Source organism: Drosophila mojavensis, unplaced genomic scaffold (genome assembly GCF_018153725.1).
Source record: "Drosophila mojavensis isolate 15081-1352.22 unplaced genomic scaffold, ASM1815372v1 contig_16, whole genome shotgun sequence".
Taxonomy (NCBI): Eukaryota; Metazoa; Arthropoda; class Insecta; order Diptera; family Drosophilidae; genus Drosophila; species Drosophila mojavensis.
In genome coordinates this window covers 8,080,489-8,098,469 of record NW_025318693.1, presented here as the reverse complement: position 1 = coordinate 8,098,469, position 17,981 = coordinate 8,080,489, and the positions used below count along the sequence as shown (strand labels likewise).

Sequence of the window (17,981 nt, the reverse complement as noted above, 5' to 3'; positions counted from 1 at the left end):
ATAAACTTTGATTTGTGGCATCGCAACGAAACTCTCTTTTCCCACCCATAAATAATCAATTCGAATTTCTAATTTGCATATATGATTTTTCTCTCAAGTTTAATCAAATGAGTACACTAAAGGCGAGTATTAAGCAGCTCGTTACACCCAGCTGTAATATTTTTAGTTTTATTTTCCACTTTTGCAAGACCGGCTAAAATTTGATTTGTCGTGTCGGCAGGATGGAGCACCCATGGCACCCACTGTGCCCTACTCCATCCCCTGTGTGTGTGTGTGAGTTTTACCACTTACCAACTTCTTCCAGTGCGCACATAAAGACCTCTGGCGCCATGTATGGCTTCGTGCCCGACATACTGCAGGCGAGCGAGTCCTTCTGCAACCGCGTTGCAATATTAAAATCAGTCAAATGAGCGTGCCCTGCAATTAATTGCACGTAATTGGTTTCCAATTACCCATAGACCATTGATATTGACTTTTACTGTATAAGTGTAGGTGTATGTGTGTGTGCCGTTAATTGAATTGAATATTTTCAGCGATTGCAGTTGCGATTGCCATTCTCTTTTCGCATAACAAATTGAGATTCATTTTTTTACTGCTAAAAATCTTTTGCGACCATTAAAATTTAATTAAAACTGAATCATTTCTTAACTGGACGGTTAATAAAGATTAACAACAATTAAAAAATATATACAAGAAAATGTTCGGATATGAATCGTTTGAAATTCTTAAATTTCATTTAGCCAATTAAATCAAATTATTGAATAATGGGGAATAAAATATTCTTAATGTTATATTTTATTGCAATCAGGCATTTAATTAGTTAATATATTCTCTATATAAAACATTGAAAAATCAATAGAAATGTTATATGCATAAATGAAGCTCTAATTATGCTCTGTGGTGTGGAAATATGTTGATGTAAAGGAAATAAGCTTTTCTCTAATTAAACTTTTTTTATTTTTTTTTTATTTTAAGACATATTACCATATTTAATATATAATTTTTTGGGAAAGTTTTAAAAGCTAATGGATATAACTATTGTGATATTTAATATAGATGATACATATTTATATATCAGATTTCGTTCATTTACGTGATATGCTATACATATGATTTCATAATGGCATAAATGAATATTTAAATAAAAACAAAATGATATCTTTAACAGTTCTGAATTTATGCTACTCTTTTTTTTGTTATTGCTCATATTTAATCCAGGCAAATTGGTCTTAAATTTATTAAATTATATATTACAGCTTTAATGTACTATAAGAATTAATCTCATAACACATATAACACGCTTTATTCCTTATCAAAACAAAAAATACATTAATATGTCTAGTCATAAATTTAAATGTAAATACGTTCAAGCTAAATAAATAAGATATGTTAAGTAGCCAAGGGGCAAGTGTCAGATGGAAGGTGGCAGCTGGCAGTTAGCAGTTGAAAGGTGGAGGGTGGAAGGTGGGAGGCGGCATGAATGCTGCTTAGCCTGGCAGGACAGGCAGGCATAGCATATGAATAATTTGAGGCTGCTCTCAAGTATTCGCTGGGGCACAAAACTTTCCCTTGCACATGAAATCAATAAATTTTTGAGCACGAACGTAGGACACATTGTAATGAATTATGGATGCTTTTTGGCTTTTTGTTGAACTTGGCCAAAAAACTGCTTGCCAACTTGCTGTTGACTATAGGAGTTAATGTGTGTGTGTGTGCGTGTGTGAGTATGTGTTTGTGTTTTGCTTATTTGTTAAACTTACCTGCATCATCCAGTAGAATATTATCGGGCTTAATGTCCCTGTGGATCACACGATGTGTTTGTAGGTACTCCAGGGCACTGCCCAGCTCGCACACTAATAAGGCCACACTCTGCTCAGAGAATTCCACCTGTCAAGATGTTCGAGAATCGTAAAGTTTAATTTTAGCAGCAGCAGCAATAGTAACAACCTACTCGGTTCTGTAAGTGGTATCTTAAATCACCGCCCGTCAACAGGTCGCAGACCATGAATAAATCCTCCTCATCTGTGTTGGTTAATCCGCAGCAGCGCGCACACACATATATAGCAGATATGCATGTGTGTGTGTGTGTGTGTAAGGAGTCAAAAGTTCAAGAAGATAGATATGTGGAACAAGTGAGTGCTCTGACATCAAAAGAAATGCACATACGAGTAGTTAATTTGCATTTTGATTGGCAATCAGCGGCGGTGGAGCTCGCTCTACAGGTGAGCCTCGCCATTTGCATATGTAACTATGTGACTGTATGTGACTGTTGATGTGTGAGTGACTGTGTAAGTGTGTGCGTGTGTGTGTATACTTACCCTGAAAGGAGAACCATAAATTCACTAGAAATGGATGTTCCAATGAGGATAAAAGCTCCACCTCCTTAATCACACCGCCCAAAGCGCCACGCGATTCACACACTGAACGGCTAACATATTTCATGGCATAGAGGACACCGCTATCCCGCTTCTGTACAATGCACACCTGTAAAGCACACGCAGATTTACAACATTCATTTAACCGCATTCAGCGCGTCGACTTACCTTGCCAAAGCTGCCCTTGCCAATGGCGCGAAGTATTTGGAAATGATCAAAGTTAACTGAAAGGAAAATTATAATTGTAAGTATTATTCTGCTAATCTTCTAAAATTTTTAGGTTGGAATTATCATGGGAAAAATTATATTATAGATAAACTCTCTCATGTTTGGAATATTGTTAAAAATCAATCAACAGAAATATTGAAAGCTTTTTAAGAGTACTTAGAAATCATCAGGCCCACAGTCAATCAGTCAGTCAGTCAATAAGCGGGTTAATCATTATGTACTTATTCAGTCAGTCACCCTATCATTCGTCAATCACCAATCATTCAATGATTCGATCAATCAGATACTTAGTCAATCAATCGATAATAGATCAGTGTGTCAATCTAGCATTTAGTCTAACAGTCAATCAGAGATAGGCCAAGTTTAATACAATTTTATTAATAGACTCTGTTGCTTACATAAAATAATATTTTTGTTATTTTAAAGAAGTTTTGTTTATTGTATTTGCAGTCCATGATTCAACCGGGCTCACGCCACTCTCTTCATGTTTCTCATGGAGTATTATTTCCTTTAGCTGACGCTGTTTCTCATGGCAGAGGAAAAAGGGAGGCAGCGCATCGATCTGGAGCATCTGGAGCTTGGGAAACCTATGCCTAACCAGCACTTCAAACTTCTCCTTGTCCACATAGTTGAGCCTGAGCACTCGCAGCTCGCGACAGCTGCTGAGAATGAGGAACTCAAAGATCTCTGTGCAGATCGGCACCTGCAGCAGATTCAGCTCGATCCGCATTAGCTGACGACGCCAGAGGCTGCCCAGCAGCGCATAGCAACGCTCATCGCACTGCAGCATGGCCAGCTGATCGGGCAGTCGGAGATACTGCAATATCAGCTGCAGGCAAAGCTCATCCAGACGCTCCATGGCCGTCTCCCAATTTCAAAAGCTCTGCGCCGCGTGCTGAGAGTCGATGCTGCAAATACTATAATTATTTAGAATTTCAATGCCATAGCTACTGAGTTATGTTGTCTGCTGCTGACTGTTCGTTTAGAACTCAAGCAAATAGCTCGTCCTTGGTGCTGCTGTATTAGCCAGATGAGCTCAGCTCATTTCATATTCGCAAGTCAATTAGAATTTTTAAATGAAAGGTGAAACCCAACCGAAAAGAAGCGACTCTGAAGCGACTAATTGTGTATATACATATAAAAATTACACTGTGCAGCAGCAATACTTGGAATTTTCTCAAAACTTTCGTTCTTAATATCTTAAATTGCTTTCAGCATTAAATTACTGTATGTAATAACATATTTCATTGTTGAACAGTACTATTGATTAGCAGGGGGTTTGTTGAAGCCTTTAAGGCCTCTACTTCTGTCTGTCTGTTCCGTCTGTGCATTTCCATATAAACTAATCTCTTAGACATGAACTTAACCCCCTATTTCATCAGCTCCTCATAACTGAAGACTATCGTATGACAGTTCGAGTCAATATCAATCAAAAGCTAAATTATTTTGTTTATGAAAAACCCTTTTTTCACATTACGTTTGCAGCTAATAAAAATATTGTAGTTTGATAGTTTACTCACCGTCATCATCCTGGTGCAGATTTGGGTCGGATCGGGTCGACGAATTGGCGCCCATTTTGTAGCTACATTAAGGTTTAGCCTTTCTGGCGGGTTTTCTAGTTGTTGTTGTCGTTGTTGTTGTTGCTGTGGCGCTTGTTTGTGTTGGTGTGTTTACGACTGCGTTGCCACCACCACATTCACCTGCTCCCCGCTCTGCCCATAGACAGTTGTTTGTGGCAATTTGATTGAATTCAATTGATTCGCTGTCATGTCCTGCCCTCAGACTTGGTTTGCCTGACTAGCGGAGCTCAGCCAGTGACTTCTTATTGCTGTTGTTGTTGTCCTGGTTGTTGCTGTCGTTATTGAGAATATTGTTATTAGACAGTGGCAAGTCATTGCGGCGCACCTAAAAGAGTAGTAAAATGTGTGTTGTTATAGATGGATAGATAGAATTTTACATAATAAACAAGTTGCTTCGACTTTGGCTAAATCAATTTTAAATTTCAAATGTAAAGCTAATCGAGTTGTTTAAGTAAAACTAATAATATATAACTTAAGAAACAGAATGTGGACTGTTGGGATAATTAATATATGTTAGAGACATTTTTTATAGAATTGTATAGTTAAAATACAGAATTTGAATTGCACAGATGCAAAAAACAAAGAAATTCTAAAATTTGTTATACATATGAAAAGTTTGCTACTTTGGACTGAATTTTTATTGCGTAAACTTGTTTTTATACCCAATTTTGAGAAAATTTATGCTCGTACATGGTCTCAAAGGACATGTACATATGTATACATATGTCTGTATGTATATACATACCTAGAGCCCCTAACCATACATACATACCATACAACTAATACATAGCTGAGACTTCTAGAACAAATTTTCTCAATATATGTACATACTTATATACACACATACATATGCACACACCTATGCATGTACGTATGTACAACATCGCATTCGCTCGGGTCCCTCATATTTGATATTTAATAGTGAAAAATAAGCACGTGCTACATTATATTTCCAATTAGCCTGGCAACCCTATACAGTTCGAGCTGCACGGCTTTTTAAAAATACCCATATGCCAAGTATATACCTTTAAGGCAAGCTAAGTTTAGTAAAAAAAAAAAAAATTAAATTCATTGAAAAGTTTTCTATATTTTCAAAAATTATATTAAATTTGTATTCTCTATATAGACTTGTTTATCCACTGACACGAACGTTCCATGTCAATTGCGATTCATATCGTGCCGTGTCGTGACTCACAAAAGCACGACAAGTGCCCATCAGCAGCTTCGCGAAAGTACTGACTCATTTGAAAGCTGTCTTCGAAGTCGACTGACCGGAAAAGCACACATATTGTTGGTATTCGACAACTGAGTCCCAGTTGTCATACAGTAAAACATATTCATTTATACAATAATACAAACACAACAGATTGAAATAGACGATTGCAGCCGTTAGATTTTCACTAATTTTTTTTTTTTTTTTTTCTGTCGTGGAGTCTTTACTCGCCCAGGCCATGTGCTGCAAGTCCATCGATATAACCGCCAAGACGGGCAGCGGCTCGGCGCTGATTTCGGTGCGCCAGAACGAGCTGATTAGCAACCTGCGTGCCCTGGTGGCGGTGCGCTTCGAGCAGGCCATCGACTATGTGGTGCTCGTCTTTGGCGGACACGTGCTGCGCGACGTGGGCACCATCGATAGTCACGGCATCATCTCGGGTGTCACGGTTCATGTGATTTTTCGCCAGCTAATTAAGGAGCCGTCCGATGAGCACGACGACAGCAATGCCAACGGCAACGACAACGAAAAAAACAATGCAGCTGACACCTCGTCGTCAGCGAACAACCGCAACTGGATTTCGAGAGCCAACGACCTATTGAAGCCGCTGCTAGAGGATATCAACTTATTGCGCGATCTGCTGCAGGCGGATCCGCGCATCAAGGCCTTGATCGATGAGAATACAACGTTTCGCCACTTTATGAGCAGTGATCGCAATTTGCGTGATCTCTTCTCCACCATCTTCAATCCGGCCAAGGTGCAGGAGCTGGGTCGCAAGCGCGACCTGCACATCATGCGCATGGAATGGGTGCCGGGTGGCTACAGTCTGATGAATAAGCTTAGCCGTTTCTTGCGCCAGGCACACGAGGACAACGTGGCCATGAACTACTTGGAGGCGGAGCCATCCATCTGCAGCGATTATCCACAGCGTGGACGCGAAAATAGGATGCCGCTGCCTAATCCTTGGCGCGTCGAGCCCAAGCCGGAACCGATCCCAACGAATACTACTGACAATGAAGAATATACGGTGGCGGATCTAGCGCGGCAATGTGAGCGCATGATGGAGTCCCTAAAGTTGGGCGACATCAACAAAACGATCGAGCTTGCACGTCAACTCAATGAGATGGCGGACTCAGCACAAATTGAACTGAACCCCCGAATGCGACTCAACACCGCCAAGCAAGGCGAACCACAGGCAGCTCCAGCTGCAGTGGCTGTGGCCACTCCGACTCGAGCTACTCCGGCTCGAGCCACTGCGGCTAGTGCTGCACCGTCCGCAGCAGCGTCCATCAATCTCTTCGACTTCATGTCCAGCAACGACAGTCGCTGGGAGCAGCGCTACCAATCGCAGCTGCGCCACCTGAGCACCTTGGGGCACACCGATCGACAGCGCAACATCTGCGCCCTGCTGATGTCCGCTGGCAACATACAGACGGCTGTCAAGCTCTTGGAGCAGTGGAATCGCTAGTGCACAACCATCAATTGAATCAAGCATCTAACAAATTAACACACTCATGTTTCACAATAGTTCTCAATTTTAGCATTGGCTCTGTATCCGTCAGTCGATAGTCGAATAATTGCAATAGCATTCAAAGAGATAAAAATCATCTTTAACAATTTTCTACTCTTTTTTTTATTTTTGTACCACTCCCCACCAGTTGACATAGTCAATAAGATTTGCTTTTTAATAGATTTTTTACCATGAGTATAGTAATTATACCCTGAACCCATTGAAAATGGGAAATCAGGGTATAATGGTTTTGTTAAAAGTATGTAACAGGCAGAAGGAGGCGTGGCAGACCCCACAAAGTATATATATTCTTGATCAGGGCGACGAGCTGAGTCGAATTGGCCCTGTCCGTCTGTCTGTCCGTCCGTCCGTCCGTCCGTATGTATGAACGCGTCGATCTCAGAAGATATAAGAGCTAGAGACTTGAAATTTTTTTCCTAGGTCCGTGTATATCACGCGTATATCGAGTTTTTCTCGATACTACTCTCGATATTTTATTATCGATCAAAAACCTTATCGAAAGCTAGTTATTTAATTATATCTCCTTTAGAGCTAGACCTTGCAAATTTTAAATGTAAAAATTTTAATGTATATAATTTCGATTTTTGTTGTAATTTACCCCCACCCCTATATCCACCCCTCACCCTCACCTTTGTAAAAGGCGTATTTCAAGTACTAAAGACTTGTGCTTTGGAATGTACATACAATTGAACATGATGATTACGATCATTAAGATTGTACATCTATAAATTAAATTATTCAACAAATAAATTCTTATAATAATTCGCTGCTTACTGCGCAGTTAGCAGAGCGCGTTCTAATACGTGCGTGTGTATGTATGTGTGTCGAAAAGAAGTGCAGAGTGATTAGAATATCAGATTAGAGGGTTCAGGGTATCTCCTAGTCGAGCAGCCTCGACTAGAGTCTTCTCACTTGTTTCTATTTATTGCAGGCAAAAAATATGTCGGTATCTGTTGAGTCAACCTGCTAATAACTGTGATTTGTATGTATGTATATTTATTTAAAGTAGGCATATAAGTATTCACATTTATATATGTACATAAGCAGTTCTTTGCCACATTCTGTAAGCTGACAGATCTCCAAATTTTAAATATGATTAATTCTATCACAATTCCGCATAAAATTCCTATGGTCAGAGTAATCACAGTTCGATTTTCTTTCTTATTTCGTACAATTTGTTTTTGCTCAAATCGTAGCTCGTCCATTCGCATTCGCGCAGTTCGTTTTATGATTGATTGAAACAATTCTGTCAAGCTGGGCAATGGCTTAGTCATCCTTTTGGTCGTCCATCAATGCGCTGCTGACGCAAAAGTCTCGGCTGACAGTTTCCATCAGCAGGTTCCCGTAAGCGATTTCCGTTTCCTAGCCATTTTTTTCTGTCCGCCCACCCACAACTGTAAACATATCAATTTTATTCCATTTCATTCTGCGTGTGGGGCAATTCTTATATATATTTTCTTCAATATACGTATATACACATAAATGTATATTTAAATATTTGCATAAACTTTATGCTGTGTGGCATTGGGAATTGAGTGAAATGGGAAAGTCATTTGCCTTTGCTTAAGGTTCATGCTTTCAGAGTCTTATTAATTAGTGACGCTGCCAATTAGCACCTGCTTTTCATTGTCTACGGGCACTGCCTGCATTGCATACTCTGAGGTAAATGTGAAAAAGTTTGCCCACCTTTTGCATATTTTCTGTAGAAGAAAATAATTGCATAAAGTTTTGCTGCAAGTAATTTTACTCAACCCTGGATAACGGTCGAGCTCAAGCATGTATATGGAAATATGGAAATTTAATAAAATAGAGCTTATATATACATATGTATATCTATGATATGTATATGTCATACTTATGCTACTCAAAGTTTTAACTAATTTCTATGTATTATGCACTTCTACAATTCCAGTTAAACTTCTTACCTTTAAGATATTCAAATGAACAATCGGAGGGGTAACAACAACAAAGAGGGACAGAAAACTCACACCAGCAGAATACATCTCCAGGGAGGCGAATTGAGCTGACAAAATGGCGTCGAAGCAACGTGTCCAGAAAGAGCAACAATGACAACAACGACAACGACAACAACAATGTAAATGGCAGCTGCAGAGTTTAAGTTGTTTCATTACACATAGTCGACATTCATATACATATATATATTTGTATATATGTATATACAATATACCGTTTTACTGCTGCTTATACTCAGTTTCGCAATGAAAATGGGCATATTCGCTTTACTTTCAGCACTTATTGAACAAGGCCTGGAGTTTTCTAAATGAGAATATGAAAACAGTTGGCGGATACTGAAAAAACAATTTTTTTGATTTATGCCAAAAAATCGGTCTTTTTACCCATAGTGCAAGGAATTGAGATAGAGCAAGAGGGAAACAACAAAGGGAAAAGATAGAGCAATAATAATAGAGATAGATAGAAACGCAGAGCGACAAATGAAACAGAGAAAGAGAGAGAGAGACAACACATGCTGGGGGAGAGAGAGGGAAAGAGAGAGACAGTGTGAGATAAAAGGAGTAGAGAGATAGAGCTGGAAAGAGAAAACTAGTGACAGAGAGAGAGAGAGAGAGAGAAAAAAAAGAAAGAGAGTGAGAGGATGCACCCACAGAGAATGATTTGGAAGAGAGAGAGAGAGCGATAGTGAAAGCTGAGAGGAATGGGTCTCAGAAAATGAAAGATATGCAGAGTTGGAAGGGAGAGTTGCGAAATATATATACGAATATGAGGCGGTTGAGAGAAAGACACAGCCAGGTAGAGAGAGATAGAGAAAGAGAGAGATGTAGGGCCCTATGCCTAATGTAAATGCCAGCTTATATTTGCGTCCTATTGACTATTTATATTCTATGCCTGAATTAAAAATCTATTTCGGTGGCTGATGCTCTCATAAAACTTTGACATTCCAGTAGTGTGCTATATATAACATTTATTAATAATAAAAAAAGTTAAGACTGCAGTTCTTGAATATCTTATAATTTTTGGTTGGTTCTGTTTTTTATTAACATAAATATTTTTATCTTGCATATAAAATTTGATACCAACAATTTCTGATTTTTGCCAAGAGCGATAAATTTGTATAATAAATTTTATTAAATATTCTAATATTTTTAAATTTATACTATTTTAAATTTATTCTATTTGAAGTGTATTGCACAGTCAGCGATTTTTAAGATGAAAACATGAAACTTGATTTGTTGTTGGTCTTGTGAGCCCCACCGCTCATTTTACGTATTTAAATATTTTATGAAAATGACAGTGTAACACCAGCAGACAGACGGCAACATTGGCAGTGGCAGCAACAACAACAACACCACCAACAACAACAACAATAACAACAGCAATAGCACTCGCTTAATGTGATTGCCTAAGAAAGTGAGCAGCGGGAAGCCTTAGCCCGGTTCCGGCCAGGAAGAACGGTTAATGGAAAACATGGAGGGGGCAATCGAGTCGTGGGTAGTGGTGGCATGGTTACTCGTATCCAGGCCAAATGTCACCTTGACACATTAACTGACGTTCCCTTGGTTAGATCCGGGAACCTTTGATTTGCTGCGTTGGCAGATGTCTGCCACCTGAAATCTTTTATAGAGTTACTTCATTTGCAGTTGGAGCAGCAGCAATTCAGCCTCTGGCTGCATTGGAGCAGTGAGCAGGGAGCAGCGAGCAGTGGGCTTTCTTGTGTCCACACACAGAGCAACAGCTTCCGGCGTGTGGCTTTTATAACCGGACATCATAAAATCGCTGGATTTTCCTTTTGCCACAAGTAAAACTGGGATAAGCAAAAGTTTTTCAAAGTTTTTAAATCTGGGTTTCCGTTACAAACAGAGTATGAGAGACAGAGAGAGAGAGAAAAAGAGACAGAGAGAATGAGTCATTTATTATGTCATGCTTTATTTGCAGTTTCTTAAAGAAAAACGTTAGTTGAGCAAACTAAGATGAAGCAGATTCCTGTTTGTTTTTACACGTTGAATGGTGAATATTGCTATAAGCAGATAACATGTTGAATTATAACTAAGCGAAGCATATAGATCAAGTTCTGGAAAATATTGACTGACTGAGTTGACCAAATAAGAATGAGAGTATATTTCAGCCTTTATTTAATGAGACTTGATGATTAAAATATTCCCAATGATTTACTATTTGATCATGAATTAATTTTAGCTGAAAGTAAATAAAACAAAAATTAGCAATAACCAGCTACAGTTATTGTGAAACAAGCCATGCAGCTGTGGCAATTCACAAAAATGTATGTTCATTTTACTATTTTTTTAAAATTAATATAATTTGTATTTTTACTGTTATTTATACAACATTTTTACATATATGTGGTTTCCTTTGGAATCGTATACTTCTTTTTATAAAATTTTATTTGTTGTTTGTAAAAAAATAATAAATGTTTTTAGTCGTTCACTAAAAATAATATCGTAGTGTTTTTCATTCACGAAAACCACATTATATTTATTCAAGGTTTTACAGATACCTAACACGTAATTTACACGTAAAACCCAGACCATAGATTAATGTGGCATTTCTATGAATTCCTTTTCATTTAACATTTTGAAAAGCTATAGGTTTTGCAACAGTTGAGCAAAGGCTCCACTGTCGATTTGTAAGCCTGGAATTTTGCATTTTTGCATTTTCTCTGGGGCTATGTCAAATGTTCAGATTTCGCTTTGCTTTTGGAATGAGCTCAAAGCCAATGTGCGTGACAGACATATTCAAATTTGGACCTTAAGCTCGAAGCACTGCCAGCAAAGCTTTCATTTGAATGATAATGATCTAAACGTAATAGCTGAAATATTGCTTACAATTCAAATCAGAAAGAATGTCAGAAATTTCGACTTTTAATGCTCTTATATGGTCATCAATTGTATTGATTATATTACATTTTCGACTATGTAACAAGAATAAGAGACAGAATGCTTGACCAAAATTCAAACTTAAAGGCATAAGAAAAGGCGAAAAGTTAAAGTAAACGAGAGATTTTAAGCAATATATTAATATACAAATATATGTATGTATATCTCTAAACATCTTTCGCGAGTATTTTTTCGCGATGCTAAATCTGTCGACATGCAAATCCTTTTGTAAGCCCATTTACCCTTTCCCTCTCTTCCCTTCTACTTTATGCCTTCCCCCTTCTGACAGTTTTTTATTGCGCAGCAACCTTTTATCAGCTGATAAGCAACAAAAAAACCCAAGTGACAAGATTCCTATTTATATTTTTAGAGATCTCTGTATGTGTCTATGCGTAGGGCAAATATGTGTTTATCATGCTTGCCTAAACTTAAGTTGCGTACACGAAAATCCTTTTGTGCGCTTGTTTTAACATTGCCTCCTTCATATTTTATTCGGTTGCTTTGGGGCAGGTAGGTGAGAAGCCATAAGTAATCCCCCAAAAGACTCATAAAACGCATTTATGCACGCTTGGCAGGCAAGCATATAAAACTGATTTCAGACAAAGTCAGTCGATTTCTAAAGTCATTATACGACCACATTCCTTGCCCGAGAGATGAGCAGTTGAGCAGCTGAGTAAAGTTAAAGGCCTTTGCCTTAAATCTTTTTGTTTGGACTTCGTCATTGCTCGTTCGTTTTGTATTTCAGGCGAGGTAAGGCATTCACTTATCCTTACCGTAACTTAGCTTACCCTAACCCAGGCCGAGAGTCCAATATATTTTTATTGGTTTTTGTTCCACTTCAAGCGAAAATTCCACTTGTGAGTAAACATATTTCGTTCATGCCTAGACTTTGAATAGCTGGATTAAAGCCAAAGTTTTCTTGGATTTGCTTAAATTAAGGCACAAGCACACCCACACACACACCAACATGCATACACATATACACAAAAAGTGTTTTCCGCCACAGTGCCTGGCCAAAATCAATGGACGGTCCCTAATTGCCGACCCAAATATCTTAACTTGGCCATTTTTTTTTTTCACTTTTTTTTTTTTTTTAATTTTATTTTTGTTGTGTTTTGTTTGCCTTTGCAAGCTGCTGCGGCTGGCCTATTGATTTTACATAATTAACAATTGTGTGATTTAGGTACGCCAAAATAGCTAAATAATGGGCCTAGGATGACCCACGAGGTCTGTGCGTAATTATGCCCTCAACTCATTAAAGAATGGGTCAAAAAGGGCATAACAAAGTCTGGGCTCAGATAATTTAAGGAGCGAGGCGCAAACATCTTTGATTCTTTAGAGCAGCTGCAACAATATTAAATTTCAAACAGCTCTCCTTTTTTCAGTGAAGAAATAGAGCAAAGGCTATCAATGAATGAAAAAGTATGGACAGTCAAGGAAATGTCAATAAGAAATGTCTTAAAGGTTTCAAAAGAGAAAAGTGTTTAGAAAAATGTAGAGATAGACATTAAATATTTTTTTTTATAAATTATAAAAGAATTTTTATCAAAATATAATTTATTTTTTCCAAGCAAAACTATTGTATAAAATTATTTTTTACTTTACATTTTAAATATTTTAAGCTTTGATTAGAAGGGGTTTTGCTTTCATTTGACTGTTGACAAGAGCCATTAGACATTTGATATAAATAGGTTGGCGTTTCATTAATCAAAGATTAGACAGCATGCCCCATATTAGTATGCAACCCAACAACAACAACAACTACTAGTAGAGAGTAGGATTAGTCTAGATTTGGTTGCTGTTATCAAAACAAACGAAAGGGAGCGCAGCAGCACATCAATCAAGATGACGGCACAGCTCCTCAATTTTGTTTGTTTGGTATTTGCTCCGTCGGTGGCCTCTGTCATTCCGGTTGGCTGGTCAAATTGGAAAGGACTTCTTAATTAATGGCAGCTTTGCATTTTGTTTTTATTTGTTTAGTATTTTTATTTATTTTTTGTTTTTGTTCTTGTCATATTTACTTGACGCTCGGCAGCGGCGTGGAAAAATCTGTTGCTCTTGCCGGAAAAACTAATTAAACAGCTGTTGGCGCCACCAGCAGCAGAAGTTGAAGCTGAAATTGTGAGCAACGAGCCGTGGCCGAACCCTTTTTGACAGCAAAGAGGTATAAAAGCGGTGTCTGACAACTGAAAATCTCTATTGAAAATTTACATTTCCCCAACGGCCACGGCACCAGCTCAAACAGACGCGCATTGACATTTCCATCTGGCCGACTTCAGCAAACAGCTTGAACAGAAAATGCTGCAAATATTTTTTTTTTTTTCAATGGACATATCTGATTGATGCTTAAGCTGTGTATATATATTGAATTGTTTTTAAGTTATTGTCAAATGCATTGATAACAATTTCGAAGACCGTTTGTATAAGAAATCTTTGGATTTATTACGTCTCAGTGAAGGAATCTCCCAATACCTGGAATACCTTAAATTGTAATCATATTATATATAATATAATATATAATTATTTAGTAATAAGACAGACCCACACGTAATTTCAAATAATTTAAGGCCAGTCTATAGAATATGTTAAATTCATAGAGCAGCTGACTTATTATTTTTCCCAATTTTCTATGAATTCCTCTTTTCTTATGACGATATGTGGTAAATTTTGGTCAATAGGTGATGAATTATTTAATTTTAGATGGTGCTGAAGGGAGGGTGATGAGGGTGTAATCGTTAAAGTTTGTTGTGTAGTGGTGTTTGATAGACAAGTAATTTTTAACAATTTTTTAGCTTGTGTAGGTATCTAGTGCTTTAATGTGAGTTCTTTAAGGACAGTTGATATATTTTGATCTCCATGTATAGCTTGTGCAATCTTCTCAAAAGTTTTTATTGAAATATTTTGCATTATGATATAGTTATTTTTAATGTAATTCCCCATAAGTTTCTTTCGATTTCCAATAGGAATTTCTAATTTGCCATGCTCATATGGTACACCAAAAATATTCAAGTGTTTCTGAACAAGGCGAACATCTTTTCACATCGTAATCGAGACGAAATAAACAACTGGAATTGGAATTTATGCAAAGATTATCTGACACTAACTGTGGCGCATTTATACAAATTCCATTTACTTATTTATAACAACTAGATGTACACTGATATTGTCAGTTAAGTCCAATACTTCAGACGGACGACATTAATGGCACATTAAAAACCATCTTTAACGGCACCACAAAAAAAAAACTCTATAATTCGCTCGTAAATGGGCACATTTTATGACAGTTTCTGTTTACGATTCAGTGGGGCGTTTATATTATTTCTGTCACTTTGATACCCTACAATAATTGGTTGGATCCTTTGATTGCGTTGAATTGAATATTGCAAGAATAATTACTTAACTTTGGACAAAAATATAAAATAAAATCTAAAAGTAATGAAATATATATCATATTTCTATGTTCCAAAATTTCTTTTTTCAGTTGAAAGCCGTCTGCTGTTTCTACAAATTATAGAATATCTGAAAGTCGAGTACTCCTCACAAAGGTATTCGTACTTGTTTATGACTCTCCTGACATGTGCGATTTATTATTTGAAAATTTTATAGCTTTTGGTTGTCTTGACCACGGATCTGTGTCCGGCTTCCGCACAGCACATCAATCAATGCAAAAATGAAAAGTTGATGCAAATAAAATAAATGTACGAATAATTTTTTCATTTTTTGCTGTTACTTACACATTTACATTTTTAATATGAATATTTAATAAGTGCATAAATATTTCAGTTATTTGAGTTTACTCAGTATATTTTATTAGCTGCGCAAGTTTTTGCCGTTTATAGTCGTTTACCATAAATTTGTTGTGTGCAATGTCCTTCTGTCCGTCTGTCAGTTTCTCCGTATGAATGCAATCTATGTCGTAACATAATATTGTGGCATCCTCGAGTTTATTTTTTGTATATCTTGTTCCCAGAAGTATATTGGTTTTGTGCAATGTATAGTTTATAAATCAGCTATACAACTTTGACGCTTCTACATCTAAAGCTGAAGGAGATGTAGAGGCGTGGCATATTTCATTTTTGAGATCTTCTATAAACTATATACCAATACGTTTACCAATTTCAATGAGATCAAAGTATTTCAATGAGATGAAAGTATCAGACAGTTGGTTACGTCCGACTGCAACGTTCTTAACTGTTTTTTTTTTTTTTTTTTTTTTTTTTTGCAATTGTTTGAATTGCTTTTAAGCTTTCAAATACATATGTTCGCTTCATGCGCAAAATCTAATTAATTGTGAGAAAAGTTTCCTATTTTTAGATGAATGAAATGAAAAGTTTTATGAAAATTAAATAAATTGAAAGCAAATATAAATTCTATTTGCCAGTTGCATGAACTAATATAAATTTCATATTTCACAATTTAATTTGTACTATTAATTTTTTCTTAAGAGTTTTACTAGAATTATTTTGATACATTTCAATACATATATTTCTGCAGCATTTTGCTTCTGTTGGAAGTTGGCTGTGACATCATCAGGGAGGTAAACTTAAATGCTTTTATATAGTATGTATATAAGCATGAGAAGCTATTCTGTATATGTATAAGTATATGTGAAAGCTCCTTTGAGATTGTCATTTGATTTTGTTGAGCTCACTTAGTCTGTATTTGACTTTCAATGGAATTGCATAAAAATAAATCCACTTTAAGGCTATCAATCTTCAAATCTGTGGCTGACTTGAAGCACATTTCAAAGAGTCATAGATAAATATATATATATATATATAGATATATACTGTCAGCTGCTGGCCAGCTGTGTCTATGGATGAGAGATGCTCGATTAATCGCGCGTCAGAGGTTGTTCAAACATGAACATACATAATAATAAAAATAGAGACAGTACTCGAATAACCTGCGCGTTATCCGACACAAAGTAATAAATATGTCATCCCTTAGTTGCAGCGACCAATGCAGCGTCTAATATATGTAAATGTAACGTGAGCCTGGGCCCAAAGATTCAAAAAAAAGGGACACTTAAGTAAACATCTGGGCACTTGTTTGTGTGAGAAAATGCACCCTTCCAGTGACTGGAAGTAGTTTTAAGAGTCTCTGTTAGGTATATAAGAACTAGGATTTTAAGCAATAAAGAGTTCAGTTAAGATCTTGAATTCGGCAAATGTGGAGTGTTTTTCATTTTAACGCTCTAACAGAGGTACAAGCAGCAAATCCACAACAAGCATTAGAATACTTAGCAACCCCCAAAAGAAAGGCCAAAGCAACCCCCCATCAGCCATCTAGGAATCAAGAGGACAACCAAAAAGTGGGCACTGAGTTCAATGACATGCACAGAAAACATGAACAAAAAGTAACACACCACACGCACTCACATACACGCACACTAACACACAATGTATGTATATTGGTATTGGATTGCTACATTTAAAATTCCGCTGTTTAGGATTTGAGTAAACGTTTTAGCTTATATGCGTGCACGGTGCTTGGCTGTGCTTGCGGCTGAAGCTATGGCTGTGGAGTAGTTCTGGCTTAGGACTTTCCTTAAGTATTTATCGATTTGCCGTGTCGACATCGGGATCGGGATTGGGATCGGGGCAACACTCATATATGCATATAAAGCGTGTAGCCAAATTGCACAAGTTAAGTTATTCAAATTGCACTCGTTACGTTTTAGCCATTTATGTGTGAGTATATGCAGATAAGTGAGTGCACTGAGCGAAAGAACCGAGTGTGTTATACTCTAATACAGCATGACCTGTGCTGAGACTATATTATTAGATTTATGTGCCAGTATATGCAGATATCTTCTAGTAGTAGTTGTAGTAGTTGGTGGAATGAATTGAGCTTATATTTTATTACCACAATTCAGATATGTGTAATATGTGTAAGCTCATGCTGATAAGTGAGTATAGTGAGCGCAAACATTGAGTATATTATACTCTAATTTAGCATGACCTAAGAGTATTATGTATTATTAAATTTTAACTGTCTATGCATGTGTATGCAGATATATGTAAGTACACTGTACGCAGTTGTAAAATAATCAAAAAATAAAGAAATAAATAAATTGATTTTAGTACATAAATTCTAAGAGACTAGTATTTAACGCTTAATTCTAGTAGCCTTTACTCTCATTACATACAATATCATAAAGTTCAATTTCGTATTCATAGA

At 37.0% G+C, this 17,981-nt stretch overlaps 2 protein-coding genes and 1 long non-coding RNA gene across 5 annotated transcripts in view; 2 read left to right on the top strand and 1 right to left on the bottom strand.

Moving 5' to 3' along the window:
- LOC6573041 (serine/threonine-protein kinase 32A) overlaps positions 1-17,981 on the bottom strand; it is a 34,033-nt gene that overhangs the window by 1,608 nt on the left and 14,444 nt on the right. For 2 of the 3 annotated variants that reach the window (XM_015166717.3, XM_015166718.3), the window contains exons 2-7: positions 4,124-4,508; positions 2,544-2,599; positions 2,319-2,484; positions 1,952-2,022; positions 1,761-1,887; positions 292-417 (exon numbers count right to left, since the gene is read on the bottom strand). In XM_015166717.3, the coding sequence (XP_015022203.1) occupies positions 292-417; positions 1,761-1,887; positions 1,952-2,022; positions 2,319-2,484; positions 2,544-2,599; positions 4,124-4,178 (601 nt within the window). In that variant the 5' untranslated portion in view covers positions 4,179-4,508. Of the gene's footprint in view, positions 1-291; positions 418-1,760; positions 1,888-1,951; positions 2,023-2,318; positions 2,485-2,543; positions 2,640-3,066; positions 3,512-4,123; positions 4,509-17,981 lie in introns of all 3 variants that reach the window. The other variant, XM_001999100.4, reaches the window with a different exon arrangement.
- LOC6573042 (ubiquilin-4) lies at positions 5,205-7,013 on the top strand. The gene has a single exon (XM_001999101.4). It carries the CDS (start codon positions 5,635-5,637, stop codon positions 6,862-6,864), a length of 1,230 nt encoding a protein of 409 aa, XP_001999137.1. The 5' UTR covers positions 5,205-5,634; the 3' UTR covers positions 6,865-7,013.
- Positions 7,806-9,134, top strand: LOC116804867. Its single transcript, XR_004364886.2, has 2 exons — positions 7,806-8,058; positions 8,840-9,134. It is a non-coding gene; the product is annotated as an uncharacterized LOC116804867 (long non-coding RNA).